Genomic DNA, 17,533 nt, shown 5'->3' with positions numbered 1-17,533 from the left:
TCTTCTGGGAGGGAAACAGAATTAGAATTAACACAGTCGTGGAGGCAGAGGCCTTCATTAAAAAACATAGTGCCCTCCTAGAGCACGGAAATATAAGAAGTAGTGAAAAAGGCGACAAATAATAATAATAATAATAATTTAAATTTATTAGCCGCTCCCTTTCCGAAAGGGACTCGGGGCGGCGTACAATGGAGTAAAAAACATATAACATTTACATAAATCCATGACATACATAAGTACAAAGACACACATGTTCGGAGGAGGTTAACAGATACAATACATAGACAATTAAAAACCATTAAAATACCCTAATTACAAAACCCCATGTACAATCCAAATTCAAAATGTTAAAAAACAGACAGTCAGGAGGAGTACGAGAAAATTACGGTTGAGCCAGGCCAGATAGTTGGAAGAGGTGGGTTTTCAGTTGTACACGGAAGGAGCGGAGATCGGAAGTAATCCTGATGTCCCGGGGGAGGTCATTCCACAGGGCTGGGCCCATCACAGAGAAGGCTCTGCTCCTGGGTGTCGCCCCCCGACACTGTTTGGCGGTCGGCACCCGGAGAAGTCCCTCTCTGTGAGAGCGGATTGGTCGTAGGGATGTGTGGGGCAGGATGCGATCCTGCATGTAACTAGGCCCTGTGCCATGGAGCGCTTTAAAGATCATAATCAAGACCTTGAAACGCACTCGGAAGACCACTGGAAGCCAGTGCAGCTCGCGCAGGAGAGGTGTTACAGGGGAGAATCTAGTCCTCCCCCTGATCACCCGCGCGGCCGCGTTCTGGACCAACTGTAGTCTCCGAGTGCATCTCAAAGGAAGCCCCATGTAGAGAGCATTGCAGTAGTCCAGGCGAGACGTCACCAGCGCATGGGTGACTGTGCGTAGGGCATCCCGGTCCAATAAGGGGCGCAATTGGCGCATCAGGCGAACCTGATGGAACGCCCCCCTTGCCACGGCTGTTACATGGTCATCCATGGACAGCCGGGCATCCAGGAGGACGCCCAAATTGCGCACCTGTTCCATAGGGGCTAGTTGCACGCCCCCAATGGCCAGAGATGGAAACACCTGGTTGAACCGGGGCGCCGGAAGCCACAGCCACTCCGTCTTGGAAGGGTTGAGTTTCAGTCGGTTGCCATCCATCCAGATCCGTACGGCCTCCAAACACCGGGACATCACTTCGATGGCCTCATTGGGGTGGTTTGGGGTGGAGATGTATAGCTGAGTGTCATCAGCATACAGATGATATCCCACCCCAAAACCACGGATGATCTCGCCCAGCGGTTTCATGTATGTGTTGAACAGGAGAGGCGAGAGTACCGAACCCTGTGGCACTCCACATGTGAGAGGCCTCCGGGTCGATCTCTGCTCCCCTGCCAACACACGTTGCGTCCGGTCAGTGAGGTAGGAGCCAAACCACCGTAACACGGTGCCCCTGACTCCCAACCCCTCCAGCCGGTGCAACAGGATACCATGGTCGATGGTATCGAAAGCCGCCGAGAGGTCTAATAGGACCAGGATAGAGGAACAACCCCTATCTCTGGCCCACCAGAGATCATCCACCAATGCGACCAAGGCCGTCTCCGTGCTGTGCCCGGGTCGGAAGCCGGACTGGCGCGGGTCTAGATAATCATTTTCCTCCAGGTGGCGTGGGAACTGCTGTGCCACCACACTCTCTACAACCTTCGCTAAAAAAGGAAGGTTGGAGACTGGACGGTAATTGACTAGGTCCGTCGGGTCCAGGGAAGACTTCTTGAGCAGGGGTCTCACCACCGCCTCTTTCAAGGCGGCTGGTAGAGACCCCTCACCCAACGAAGTGTTCACTAGGACCAGGAGCCAGTCACGTGTAACCTCCCAGGATGCCAGTACAAGCCAGGAGGGACACGGGTCCAATAAACATGTGGTGGGTCGCAGACGTCCACGCAACCTGTCCAAATCCTCGATGGCAACCGAATCAAACTCCTCCCAAAGCGGACCCTCAAGACTCGCCACGGGCGTCTCTACTGAACCACTGAAGGGGGTCCATCCCATCCGGATTTGAGCGACTTTGTCATGTAGATATTTCCCAAACTCCTCTGCTCTACCCTGTAAAGGGGCTTCCCGCGGCCTCTCAAACAAGAGGGAACGAGTCACCCGAAACAAGGCGGCCAAAACACAAGACATGAAGGAGGGAGGGGCTGCGGCTCCGCCTGGGGACAGGGGGGAGAGAACAATAATGGAAAGACTCAGGTCACAAAAATAAATATATCTTGAATATCATTTTAATTGTTGATATATTAGAAAGTGGCAAAAGAGATGATTGAACACATGGTTGATACAATGTATAATAAGATGCTGTTTCTGCTTATCTTTTATCCTTTGTTTTGTTTTTCTGTAAAAAGTTGTGAGAATTGGAGAGATTCCTAGCTCTAGCATGATGGAGCTGCCAATTTTTTTTTTTTTTGTATATCCACCTACCCTTTTCCCCCCCCAAAATTTTAAAAACCAATAAAATTCTTTCAAAGGAATATTTTCCTTATCCATCACTAATTAAATATGCACAATGCATGCATATTTAAATTTGATTATTTTATATTTTTAGTTACCTATATTTTAATAGTTTTTTTAAATTCTTCATATTATTATTTATTCATCTTTTCTTTTTCAAATAGCAGAAATGTAAGACATTTATATAATCTAATTACAGTTTTCATAAAATTTCATATGTATAGTTGGGGCCCACCTGCTTCTTAATTTGGAAACTATTTTGAATATGTTTTCTCTAACTCGCATGTTTTGCAATTATAATTGATACAATTTCCACTGATATGTATATTGCCATTGAATATACTGTATACTGTAGCATGATGGTTATTGATCTTGTTGTTCATTAATTAACATCTTTTGCACAGGTATATGGACAAAAGGCAACAAGCCTCCATTCTCTTCCTTTCGGCAATGCTTTGGTTTCTTGAGATCATTGCAATTTTTATGAGGACATCAACTAACTTTGTCTGTAGGAAGAATTCAAAATTATTTATCAAACATGCCAGACTAGAACAAACAGCCCCAATAGTTTACTTATCCTTTATCTCTTCTGCTATGTGACCAGTAATTCTTTCTCCATCCATCCCCCTTCCATTCTTGTAGTTATCTCTCTGAGAAGGTGCAAGAACAAAAGACACAAGGAACCGGCTAACACTTGTCCATTCCCAATTCATGGCGTAGAGATTTACCACCAGGCAAAGCTGACTTAAATGGGACAGGAATTATTTCTTTCTTTTCCTTCCTTGGACCTGTGCCTTGCATCCTCCTGTACGTTGAGTAGAGCCTCAGAAAGGGGCACCATCTGGGGATGGTTCACACATCACACTTAAGCCATTGGCAAGCTTAGTTGCCAGACCATGGGCACTCCAAGCTGTCCTTACCCAGTTAGGAAATAGAGGAAGAGGCATAGTGAAGGATTGCCTTGTAAAAAATTCAAGCCATGGGAATATCAATCTTTCAGTGTCCTGGAAGACACATAACACTGAGAAATCAGTATTCCCACTGCAAAAAGATTGAAAACAAGCTGCTATGAGTAGAAATGTGAACTGATTTGTACTTGATTTCAGCTTGAAGTTCGCCTTGGATCTGAGATTGTGAATATGCATAGGGCTTAGGTTTAGTGTCACAAATAGCTTACTGGAAAGTACAAATGGAAAAAGTAAGCAGTGAGCTGCTTCATAATACCAGTTCTACACCTCTTCACCTCAGTATTTATAGTAGCCTGAATCTGGAATAATTTATTAGTATTAAGACTTAATTATCTCATATAAGAGAAAAATACAAAAATACAGCATTCTGGCAAAGAACAGAATAAAATTCACAGGGTGGTTTATTTATTGCTGCAGTATATAAGAAAGTAGAAGGTTATATGTGGGGAACAATACAAGATGGGTTGGTATCTTCTGGATTTGGCAAGCATGGTTTTTATTAAGAAAAAAACTTAAACAAGTCAACCCCCTAGTTCTCTATCTGATGAATCCCACCATGGAATCTTAGTTTATAATTTGACACAATTATATATTGGTGTTTTCTTCCCATTCTGAGTCTGAGAACCAGTTTGGTTTAGTGGTTAAGGCACCAGACTAAAAAGGGGGGACTGTTAAGTTCAAGTTCTGCCTTAGCTATGAAATCCAGCTTGTGACTTTGGACCAGTCACTCTCTCTCAGTCTAACCCACTTGACAAGGTTGCATTTGTGGGAAAAATAAGAAGAGGAAGATGTGTTGTATATATTTGCTTCTTTGAGTTATTTGTAGCAATAATAAAGGCATGTTACAAATAAACAAATAAATAAATCATATGTTTTCTCAATCGACTGACCTGCATGCTTTCAATTGGCTTTTAGCTGAGCTGTTAATAAAAGTTTTATCTTTCTGCATCATAAAGAAAAGGAGCATTTTGCTTCTACTTTGTAAAACAAATAAAGCAATGTCATTTCAGCTCTTCTTTTTTAATCCAGAAATGAATTGTGTGATAGGCTATAAAGAAGAATAAATATTAAATTAACATGGGGATATTGGAATAACAGTAATATTAAACTTTTTTAAAAAAGTCCTTCAAAATATTTTAAATATCATGCTAAAATTGAGTGAGTGGTTTGCTAGAATGTACCAGCAAAGCAATTTAACAAGTAATGTGGATATAATTGTTGGGGTAAGAGTTATGTTAAAATCAAATTGTTGTTGCTTTGAGGAATATAATTAGAGAGTAATTGGTAATCATCTAAAGAAAATCATTATAGGAATAAATGAATCTTGCTGTCTTAGACCAAAATGATTTTAGGATTAAATATATAGTATTTTTCCAATATAAATATCGCATTTGAATATCTGTGTTCTGTAAGGATAACTACATATGAAATTAGCAATACCATGTTTCCCATTTGTTGATCTAAACTCCATTTCTAGTCATCGTTAAGCCAAGAAATATAAAAAAATGCTTTTCATTAGGTTTTAAGTTTCTTGAATAAGCTAAAAGCGAATTGATAATTTTTAAAAATATATAAATAAAACTGATTTGTTTAAAGCACTTTATTAAAATTTAGCTAATAAATCATGGGTGTGAATATCACCTTGTATTAGGCAGGATAATTGTTATCCAATGCGGTGACATAATTACAAAAGATAGGTATTTATTTTTTAATAAAGAAATACACTGTTTAAGTGTACTAAAATACATTTCTTTATTTTAATTGGTAAACTGGTTTATTTAATGGCAAGTTTAGATTATGCTTGTAACTTCTTTTTGTCCTTTTGCCATAAATAAAACTGATATCAATTGATTTCATATATATTCCTGAAGTTACTTATTTGTAGTTTTGCGTAACATTTCTAAGATGATTTAAATCCGTATTTGTGGAAAGCTAAACAAGTAATAAGGAAACTGTTTCAGCATGACATCCTGTTATTTTTCAGATTGTTCATTTGTATTATATGAATTTAATGAATAAACAGAATAAAGATAGAGCTTGACTTATGATCATAGTTGGGACAGAAATTTCTGTCACTAAACTATGTGATCATAAAGTGTGATGACATGTGAACACGTTAGTTAGTGATAGCAATTCTGGTAGTCCCAGTCGCTGCCATAATTCCAGACATGCAGGTTGTTAAGTGGAAGTGAAGGGAATCCCAGCTAAGGAGCATGGGTGCGCCATGGAGGGTAGGAAGTAACCCTGGTAGGCCGGGCACAGGTTGCATGTGAATTGGGAGAATATTGCTGTGTGATGCAAGCTGGACTTTGTGCTGGATTCAGGGAGGCTAGAGAAAGAGAATACAGCATATTTGTGTGCACTCACAGGGTGGCTGGGAAAGAATACACTGCAGTTCAAGGGCTTTTGAGCGTACCTTGGTTCTGGGGCTGCAAAATTACGTGAACCTCAATGCAAAGCCACAGCCATTTTCAAAGCCTCAGATGATCCAGCCCAGCCTCATGCACAAAGGTTTTTTTTTTTTTTTTAGTGAACTGCAAGATTCCTTGGGTGTTGCAAGGCAGCATGAAGCCCAGCCCAGCCCCAGCCCAGCCCATCAGCTCTACACAAAGGGGCTTCTTAGCATGCCACAGTTCTGGGGCTGCAAAAGCTCCTGAGCTGCAATGCAGTGTGAAGCCCTTTGTAGCATGAAGCCCAGTCCTAGCCTGGTGTAGCAGCAAGGCGCAGAGAGATTTCTGCCACCCCAGTCCAGCCCGTAATTGCCCTTGTTACTAATCAATCTGAGTCACTTGCTGTCCTGTGCTTTGCTTCCCCTGCTGACATTTACCATTTTCTTGTTCCCACTGCTAACAGGCATTCCTGGCATGGGCCTTTAGTGAGGGAGCTGCTGGCCGCATAGGCTATCTTCCTCAGGTCTTGCAAACCACTGTGTGCAACCAGGCGAAGAAATCCTGATACGGCCAACAACTGCCTTGAGAAGGGCCAGACTGGTCAGCATCAGGAGAAGGAAGATGGCAAATGTCAGCTAGGGCAGCAGGAGTTGCAGAGTGGGGAGGAGGAAAGGACATAGATGGGGAGAGATAGGTAGGTGAGGGAAGTTGAAGCACTCTTGTGGTTGTAAGTTCAAGTGGGCCGCCAAGTGCCCCAATTTTGATCATGGCACTGTGCAAGAGCCATAACTTCAGGAACCAGTTATAAATCCCTTCATTCATCCTCACTGTAACTTTGGCTAGGTGCTGAATGCATGGTCATAAATCTAGGACTATGTATAAGTGATCCCTGAAAATATAAAAGCTAAAAACATTTCAAGCATAGATAGTAATGTTTTTCTAATATCTTGCTCATTGCATATACAATATGTGTACATAATTATTATTAAAGATTTAAGCAAATCTAATTTGGAGTCACATTAAAAATAAAAAAAATATGCTTATTATTTTGTTGGTAGAAAACAAATGTCCTGTGGGGTATTTCTAGCGTACTCCTGCAGTTAACCATTGAGAGATAATGTTTCTTAATATCCTTTCAAGCATCCAGACTCCAAAGTGTCATACTTTTATGGGCTTTGTCTATCTTAAGCATTATGAAATGGGATTTTTTCTGAATTTCTGCAGCTCCAATTTAAAAAAATAACTGTCATTTGTGATGTTTCTTCTATTGTTCCCTAGTTCTGCTCCATCAAACAATCACATTGGTTCCCTATTTGCATCTTTTCAGCTATTTCTTTTGAGGTTGTAGCACATGTGAAAATGCTGACAAGATAGTGTATGTGCTGTCAAACCATAAAGTATCTAAGTAGTTTTCAGCTTACTGTTATTTCAAGTTGGGGAAAGCTAGACAAAAATATCCCCAGACAAAATATAATAGAATTGTAGAATACATTGAGCAATGAATACAGCGCTTTGAATAATTTTAATACCAATCAGAAGAGTCCTTGTTTTTTATGCTAATATCACTTTCCCAAAGAGCTATTTTAGATACCTAGCAAGAATTTCCTTTTTAGCTTTTTAAAAATACTACATTGCATATTTTAAACTAGTCATGTATAGGATTTAGTAACACGGTGCATGTTTATTTTTGTTTATTTCTTGCCATGAATGTATTCATCTATTTGGGAGGAAATTATTTATTTATTTGTGAATAAACGGAAATAGAAATGTAATAATTTGTGATAGGAAATCTTGATGGATACCAGATAAAATATACAGGCACCTTACCAATTTATTTTGCAATTGAAATTGTAGACATTTGCAGACTGATAGTTTTGGAAAAAATTGTGCCTTAGACCTTTCAATATGAAGTATCACATACAAGATCCTTCCCACTGCAACGTATTTTCTCCCTTTCACGTGTACAGAAATAATTTTCATGCATGACAAAAATGAAAAAAAATGTGTTATGTAGAGCACTTGCTACACATTAGTTATCTTCAGGAAAAATGTCATCATTTAATGGACATTTTTCTTTTTTAAAAAGTATTTTGTATTAAAGATTTTCACATAAGTAAAAGATGGACATGAAATTATGTAACATAAGATTTTTTAAAATGAGAGAAACAATGCAGATAGAAAAAAGGCTAGCAATATAAAGGAGCAATTTCCCATCTTCTTTACAGCACTTGCAACATTATCTCTCCTTCCTCTTTAAAATTGCCACATGGTTCCCTTTTCTCATATTTAATTCTTTGTAATCATAAATCCATAAACGACCAATTCATTTTTTCTGCTGTCAGTAAAAAGTCCATAATTGGTTTCCAGTCTTTTGTAAAAATACCTATTGCCTTACCCCTGATGAAATAGATCCGTTTTGTCATTTCTGTAAGTTCTTCACAATCCACTTCTCCATTGCAGGAATTTCAGTAGTTTTCCACCTTTTTGCATTTAGTAGCCTCATTGCAATTACCATATACAAAACCAGTCTTCCATAAGTATTTTCTAATTGGTTTTATTAGGAATGTAAGCTAACAGTTGGGTTAGCAATATGTAAACCAGGATGGTAGTAGTGTAGGTTTAAGTACTGCTGTAATGTGATTGGTTGCTGTTACCTTAAGCAGCCATAAGAGGGAGCCAGAATGACTGTTAGCTCTCTGTTTGTTAGACGCTGATCGGTATATTGTGAGGAACTGTGTTTTTGCTACTGTTTGCTGCTTTGTGTGCTAAACTGATTATTTGATACTGGACTGTGTTCGAAGGATCATTCCTTAACTGAGGACTTGATAACTGACTGACTGAACCATGTATGACTTGGACTTTAAATTGAATTCTGAATACCTCTATATTTCCACATAGTAAACTACTATATTTTATACTATTCGGTGTCCCTGTATGGTGGTTTGTGCGTGTTCTTCCATACCACTCTCATTACGCTTCTCTGTACACTCGCTCTCCTAACGGGGAGCTTACTTAACTAACAGGTTTTCCATAATGAAAAGGTTATTTTTTAATATTTAAAAAGTTTTCTCTTAATTTTTAAGACAATAAGACCTTTAATTCCTTTAGCCACATTCTTCCCCGGTGATCAATTTGTATGTTATAAGTGAAATTCTTAGCACATTTTATCTTGCACTGTTTAACTTGTTTTTCTGTTTCAAACCTCAGCAAAAGTTTGTACATTTTAGCAATCAAACATTCATCATTTGTACATAAATTCAAATTCCATTCTTTTTCAAAGGCGAATATTATGAGGTATGATTTAATATCCTTGGCGTACTTGAATATCAACAGTAGGCCTTGTTTCTATGCCAGAAAAGATGCAGGATACAAGTAGTACTTGTGAAGACCTATGGATGAGTTTTTGAACTATTTTTCCTTAAAAAAGAGATGAAGACTACCAAGCTCATCCTCAAGGCATAACCTGTCTCAAAAATAACTACTTCTGATTTATTAACCACTTCAGATTCAGTATGCAGATGTGTCCATTGTTTTATTTATTTTGTTTTAGGTGATGTGCATTTTTACTTCATAGACTGTAGAATTTTAGATTTAGCTTTGTACAATTTAATAATATATAATCTAATAATAATAGTAATAATAGCCTTGATACCATCAAACAATATCTGCTTATCTTAGGTCCTTGGGAAGAATTAGACAAGTGGATAAAAATGCCAGTTTAAACATCTGACATTGTTGTAGCATATGATACAATGAATCATCATCATCATCATTTGACTTTGTATATTTTGCAAATTTGGTCACAGAGTGAATGAACATCACTACTATAGTTTTAAGTAAACAATTTCTCTATTTTAACAGATATATAAAAACTGTACATTATATTTCTAACTCTTAAGAATCAATCATAAAGGTATTTTTTATAATAATCAGATTAATATGTTCTGCAATTGTGATTTAGTTGTACATTTAAAATTTATTGTTTTACCTCTGCAACATTTTGAACCAGTGTATGTATCTATAATGTCAAGTGTTCATCGGGGTATCCATGGGAACTAACATAGCTGTAGCGGTCCTAAGAGGAGCAAGTCGCACAACATGCATCATGACATTGTGACACAAACTCTGACCTTAAGTATTGCATGGGATGTTGTGATGCAAATCCTGTCTCAAATACCCCCAAAAAATATGGAGTTTACATCTTAATGTCACAATGCCCATTTTGTTATAGGTATGGATGCCCAAGCTAAGGGATCCTGCCTTGAGACCAGCTAAACTCCCTCTACCATTTCTTAAATTTTCTTTTAGTTAAAAGTAAAACACAAAGTTGGTATGCTACGAAACAAAACTTTTGTACTTTCCTTCCCATCACCCACCCACCCCTATTTGGAACAACAGGGATTTTTGAAAATTAAAAAGGATTAATAGTTCTCTAGAAGTATATCTAACTTGAATACACTCAGAAGTTGGCTATTCTTGTAGGGGAGAAAAACTAAAACAAACCAAGACTGAGATGGAGGGACATTATTATTTATTTATTATTTATTTATTTTATTACACTTATAAGCCGCTCCCTCTCCTCGAGGGACTCGGGGCGGCGTACAATAAATACATATCATATGTTACACAGGAGGAGGTATAAAAACTCACAACAACAATTTTAAAATAACACAATAATTACAATAATTAATGGAGTTAAAAACATTAAAATACCCTAAAATTTAAAATTGCCAGGGGGATTAGAGGATAGAGCTATGGTTGCACCAGGCCGGCTAGTTGGAACAGGTGGGTCTTGAGTTTCTTGCGGAAGGAGCGGAGATCAGTAGTAATCCTAATGTCGGGGGGGAGGTCATTCCAGAGGGCTGGGCCCATCACAGAGAAGGCCCTGCTCCTGGGCGCCGCCCTCTGGCACTGCTTCGTGGACGGCACCCGGAGGAGTCTCTCTCTGTGAGAGCGAATTGGTCGCAGGGATGTATGGGGCAGGATGCGATCCCGCAAGTAACTAGGTCCTGTGCCATGGAGCGCTTTAAAGATGGTAATCAACACCTTGAAATGCACCCGGTAGACCACAGGGAGCCAGTGTAGCTCGCGCAGGAGAGGTGTTATACATAGTAAGGAAGTAATAATAATAACAAAAACTACAATCTGTTTGTTTTTTTGCAAGTTTTGTATTTATTAATATATTTTTAGAACATTTAATATACTAATATGGTTCTATATACTTGTGTCAAAGCTAATTTGCATCTATGTTCCGTGAAAGACTAATATGTGACTTGTTCAAAATAAATTTACTCATCTTCGGGTATTTCAGTTTGCTCCACTCTTGAAAGTACTAGAAGGATAGCAAAGTTCAGAAGAATTCCTGAAATCTTAAATGCAATAATTATTACTAGAAGGAGAGACTGTAACATATAAATAAATGTTTGAGTTTTTGGATTTATGACAGTGATTATATTTCTAGGTTATTATTCAGAAGAGTAGTACAAGTCTAGCATTTAATAAAAGGTAGTTCAGGTTAGGTGAAATTATCTGTGCTTAACAGTGCTCCATCCTTATTTTAAATAGCTATTACTAATCAGTAGGCATGAGATCCATGACTAACCCATTTCCTGGGTAGAGTTGCTAAAGGTTTAATATGTAATCTCCTGTCTCTTTGCATGTAAAAACTACTAGAAAGCATTGCATTTAATGGCTTAAGAACTATGATTAGAATAGTGACTATTAGATAAATTGTGTGGGAAAGTAATTGGAAATGCATCCAAAGGAATACACATTATGGGGAATTGCAAGCTATTCATTTGCAGAAACACTAAATTATCTCTATAGCAAGAAAACAGCAATTAAAACAGCAAGCAGCAAAGGGGATAGTAATGGCACTCTGTAAAATTACAGCTGTTCTACAGAGGTAAGGAAACAAAAATTAATCAGAAATGGGCAGCTTAACTAAGAAATTATGACATCTTTGGCTGACTGGAGCATAACTGTCAAGGTTGGGCTGTTTGGTGGTCAATAGTGACATTCCATGTGTCAGTGAACAGAGTCTCTTGATACAGTAACCCCCAGTTCACACATTACTGAAGCTCCAACTGCCGAACATTTAAGTCCCTTGGTACTACTGTAGCCTCCAATTTTTCCTGACTGGCTCATGTTTCATTCTTTGGCAATTTGCCCTAATGATATCCCTCAGGAGCTTTCAGACTTTCTTCTTTTCCATATTTAATCCTGTTATATTAGAATATATAATGCTGTTCAAAATTCTGTTGCTTTATGGGTTGTTTTTTTTTAATAAAGCATTTTCTCTGTTCCTAATTTAGGCCGGAAATTCATAACACAAACAGTTTGCTTAATTCTAAAGTGGAAGCTGAATTCTCTGAAACATCTTTGGTTTGTTGATGGCATTCATATTTAAGAAATAAAAGCCTCTTAAAACATGAGGTAGGAATAGCTGACATTTGAGCTTTCTCGGCCACCTCAAGTACAGGTGGCCTGTGTCCCACCCCTTTTGGAAATGGCACTGCTCTTTGCTGAAGACAGCAAAGTATTATTTTAACCGAAAATCTTTCTTTTTATTGTATCATCTTATAGATTCAGAACTTGATTTGCTTATTCCTTTGCTTTATATGTCTGGGCTACCATACTTCACCGATAGCACTTGATAATCTTATAGCTGTGTGAAGGAGCAGTATTTCCTTAACTGTTGTATGTCACCCAAAGTCATATTTTTGTAATGTGGGCAGCCTTATTATTATGATATATTAATAAATAACAGTAACTTTGCTTGCTGGGGTGATCCACTTACAGAAAATGCACCTTCTCTACATTAAAAAAAGCAAGGCATTGAACCCCACAAGTTGGAATTGCTGGTTGCTTACTTTATTTTTACACACATAGAAGAATATTGGAAGCCAATAAAGTGGCTGATGCAAAGTACATTGGTGGCACCAATACAGTTCCCACAAATGGAACCCTATTAAAAAGTATGCTTTGAAATCTTTGAAATTTTAAGTGAAACTTTCTTTTAAGGATTTACATAGGTTCATTGTGTTTATGGATGTATATATATTTAATTTTGAATTGTTGACTTACATTACATTTACCTTTTTATCTGCACAGTGTAGAAAGATATGGGGCACATCTCCTCCCCTTTTCACCCCTGGGTCTCTATAAGGAACTACGTTTAAAGCATTGGTTATTTATTTATATTTACTCCACCTTTATAGATTAGTCCTCGACTTCCAATCACAATTGCTACAGGAAAAATTATTGTTAAGTGAGGTGGTAATTAAGTGAGGCATCACATGACCATATCCAATTTTACAGCCTTTCTTTTACAACACCAAGTGACCATGATTTGCAACCTCCTACCAGCTTTCCCATTGACTTTGCTTGTCAGAAGACAACTGTGAAGGTTGTATATGGCGATCACTTAAATCTTTGGGCACTGCAGATGTCATAAAAATGCCTAATACTTCTCCCTCCTCCTATTTCCCCCACAACAACAACAATCCTGTGAGGTGGGTTGGGCTAAGGCTAACTCAAAGTCATCCAGCTTGCTTTCTTGCCTAGAGCAGGACTGAACTCACAGTCTCCTGATTTCTAGTCTGGTGCCTTAACATAGACTGAACTGACTCTAAGCTAATACTTAGCTTCATTAGACTTGTGGGCCACATAGTTTTGCAAAATATATTTCCACGGAAATATATGAGCCAGCCAGAGTGGTCAACCTTGAGACATCATAGTTAGGTGCCTTGCTTTTCAGCGTCAAGACATCACATACAAGCAGCTCAACCCATCAATTGGAACCTCTGCAAAAGGGTACTACTTCACGTAAGCCTAATATGTGTTTGCATACATACAATATGTGTCTACATACATACCATTTCTCTTCCAAAGTATCCTACCTATTGCTGCTATTGTGCACATCACATTCGGGAGGAGTGTTGCTATTATTATTTTTTCTTTCTCAGTCATGTTCCTGACAGGCCTTATGGTAGACTACCTAGGGGATCTTTGACAACTGAATTGTGAGTTGCCAATGCATGAGGCAGGAAATGCTGTACTTAATTGTTTTTGTGCAACTTGCAGAATGTCAGGCACTTAAGTTACATAAGCAGAATTGATAGATTGGCTCTTTTGTTCATTAATATGGCCCTAGTTTGTATAGTAATGTATACGTGTGTTTTCTTTTGTGTGGTCCACTATGTAAATGATAAGAAAAATTACATTCTATTGCTTATATATCTTCATCCTCTGGCATGTTTGCTATAAAAGATGCTTAAGCAGAATTCTTAGTGCTGTGTAAACAAAAGTTCCATCCTTGATGCCAGGTTTGCGTTTCTGAGCTCATTGCAGTCAGAATGCTGTAATATGTACATTAGTATAGCATCAGGAAATATGTAGTTGATAAGCAGAGATTTACAAAGAGAAAGCAGAACAGTAGATTATATTCTGGCTATTGTGACCATACAGTGCCTTCTGAGAATTAGGATCTGTTTCATGTGAAATTCATCTGTTGGCTGCATCTGGCTTTCTTTGCAATCGGTTTGCCCTCAGAAACACATTGTTGTTAATCTCCTTCATAGTTCAAATAGCTCTCATAATATGAGCTAGTCTAACACTTAAGAAGTGCAGGGTATTATGTGCAAGATGTATTCCTTGTACCCTTTGTGAATTGTAAAACGGACTGGGGCTCCTGGGACAATTGTTAGTAGAGACTTAACTCCTCATTAAATTAAAGTAAGACCCCTGTTTAGCATTTTATTCAGGGAAGATTTTAAAGTAGTGCCAGCTTGGAGCCATTTGTTTGTCTTAATAGCATTTTCTCTCTGGGATATTGTCCTTGGCATAGTGTTTGTTCTCTGTACCTGGACCACTTCTACCATACCTTCTCCTGCATAGCAAGCACTGCAGCTGGTATTGTTATCTCAGATGTTATTCTGGCCTCAAACCAAACCAAGATAGATCTCAGGGGGCCCTCTCTTTCTTCCATCTAATAAAAAGTCCATTGTTTCTTTAAGATGGGAGTGGGGTGCACAATGTTGGGGTGGTTATTGCTGCAGTAACTGGGAAGGATTGAAGACCACTATGGGTAAGACATGAATATATATGCATAAGTCATCTGATGAGTTGGAAGCTTCTGAGGAGAGTGGTGCTTTGTTGCTTGGGGGAGGTTTAATCCAATTTTAGTCTTAACATTGTAGTTATTATTATTAGCTATGTGCACTATATCACAGAAGTGAGTACATCCCCTCACATTTTGTAAATATCTAAGTATATCTTTTCATGTGACGCTGAAGAAATGACACTTGGCTACAATCTAAAGTAGTGAGTATACAGCTTGTATAACAGTGTAAATGTGCTGTCCCCTCAAAATACACAGCCATTAATGTCTAAACTGCTGGCAACAAACTATTATAGCAAATTATAACAAACAACAATTATCACATAGAATTGTCATATTTCTGCCCTTCCATTTTAAATGTCTGCTGCCTGACTGATACAAAGTATTTGTAATACTCATAAAAACTTGTATTTCTTTTCTAAAATGACCAGTTGTGTTTCTGGAAATCAATAACCAGTTTGGAAGCTTTATCTTGATAATTTAGCTAATCTTGTACCAATTCTCCCTTATTTCTATATCTATCGCACTCTTTATGCGTATAAAACTGAAGTTTATAAACCTGTCAAACAAAATGATGTATAAAAACCCAAAGTTCTGCTATGAATCTAATCCCTTAGCATGAAAGATTTTTCAATACAATTTACTTTCTAATGTTCTGGTTCACATTACAATGAAGAGAGAATGTATAATGTGCTTTGTCACTGAGCGACAGCATTCTGCCTATGAATGAATATTTAAAAAAACATTTATAGATTGAAAAGTGGCTTCCTTTCAGTAGAAGATAACTATTTCTACATCTCTTTATAAGACTGTGATTATTACTGATATTTCATTATGTGACTGACAGTAATACAGCCTTTCTGTTGTACATTGAAATTCAGTACTAATCTGAATATTGTATATACATAATTGCAGGTTTATTGTTGCTGACATGATTAATACAATGTTTTACTTCTTTCTTATAACATTACACTTTTGCTGTGTCTGCTTTGAATTCTAGTTAACTGCTTGTGTTCATGGGTCAGCTGCATTGCTATATCCAATGTACTGGCAGCATATATACATCCCGGTGCTCCCACCACATCTCCTGGATTATTGCTGGTAAGAGGCTATATGTATTATTCTTTACCCTTCTAATAATTAAGCAAGACAATATGTTGTTGCCTTTTAATTAAATAAATAGAATCATTTGAAGATTAAATCCAGCTGTAATAGTACAGACTCAAACTGAAAACATGCCATATTTAGCACTGCTTTATACAGATAACAAATATTTGAAACTGTACTTCTGCAGGACTAAGATAGGAAACATGACTTACATGACTTACACGGCTTATTTTTAGATCACTAGGTTTTAGAAGTTGGAGAATTACTGACATGAGACAAAATCCAAAATTTTGTACTATCTCTCTTTTTTTATATGTTCCAAATGGATGTAGAGATACCAATGTGATTCAGAATGTTTCTCTGTTGAGGGAAGGTAATCAAAAGATCTTGTACAAACTCATTGAGAGCTATTAAATGTCATCATCACTAATTATACTTATTAATATTATTACATTTATTTGCCACCTATCTCGCCATGGGGCTACTTTAGGCGACTTACAATAATTTTTAAAAATGAAGAAATAAAAGGAAAGTTTAAACAAAGCAAAAATAAATAATAGAACAATAAAATAAACAAAAAGAAAACCAAGACAATCCATCAATATAACTATGGTAGTAAAAAAAAAAAGAGGGATGAATGGGGAGCAGAGAGGGGAGGTGAGCTGGAGTCTACTGCCAATCTAACAGCCACCTCCAGAGTAGAACTCCCCCATTGATAATCATTACTAATTTAACATTGCTAATCATTACTAATCTAGACCTGATATTGATATTTTATGTGTGCTACATGTGGTATCTCACAGTTTATTTCACATATTTTAGTATCTTACCTTACACCACAAAATAGTTCTATAATTTAAATAACTCAAATGCTTCTTAGATTCTACAACGTCTTCATGATTGTAGTTTATCTAGATTTCTTATCAGTTAATATACTTGTCCTACTCAAGAAAGCAATGATTTAATGGGCTTAAAATCACTGAAATCAAAGGGCAGAGAGAGAATTTCAAAATAACATAGCTGAAAGAAGGAGCATTCCCCTTCCAGGATGAAATAATTTCTATTCATTGCTATATCCAATATACTGGCAGCACATATACATCCTGGTGCAAAAGTATACATAACAAAAGTTTAGAAGAGCTGAAATGTTAGAACCAGTATCCAATCATATAGCATTATTTCATAGATATAAGGAGGGTAAACCAGTGATGCTCAGACTGCAGTAAATTTTATGTAAATACAGAGTGGATGTGTCCAACTTTCAGGGCCAGAAAAAGAATGACCAAAAGTCTATTGTCTTGAAAAGATATGTGGCCTTGTGGAAAGGTCTAGAATGTAAACCCTAGATTTATAGACAGCTTGATTTCTTTTGTTTATCTGGAGTAAAGCAACTTATCAAGTTGTGTCATGTATTTGAAGGTTTCGCTTAATTGCTGCCTAGCGAATTAAAATTTATTTTGGT

At 37.7% G+C, this 17,533-nt stretch overlaps 1 protein-coding gene across 4 annotated transcripts in view; it reads left to right on the top strand.

The window, feature by feature from the left end:
* DENND1B (DENN domain containing 1B) overlaps nucleotides 1-17,533 on the top strand; it is a 212,086-nt gene that overhangs the window by 121,410 nt on the left and 73,143 nt on the right. For all 4 annotated transcript variants that reach the window (XM_081946402.1, XM_081946401.1, XM_081946400.1 and 1 more), the window contains one exon: nucleotides 15,965-16,065. In XM_081946402.1, the coding sequence (XP_081802528.1) occupies nucleotides 15,965-16,065 (101 nt within the window). The remainder of the gene's footprint in view (nucleotides 1-15,964; nucleotides 16,066-17,533) is intronic.

The sequence above is a fragment of the Natrix helvetica genome (assembly GCF_964273705.1).
Source record: "Natrix helvetica genome assembly, chromosome: 3".
In the NCBI taxonomy this organism is placed as follows: Eukaryota; Metazoa; Chordata; class Lepidosauria; order Squamata; family Natricidae; genus Natrix; species Natrix helvetica.
Note: the sequence above shows the minus strand (reverse complement) of the source record. Positions and strands in the feature narration are given on the sequence as shown.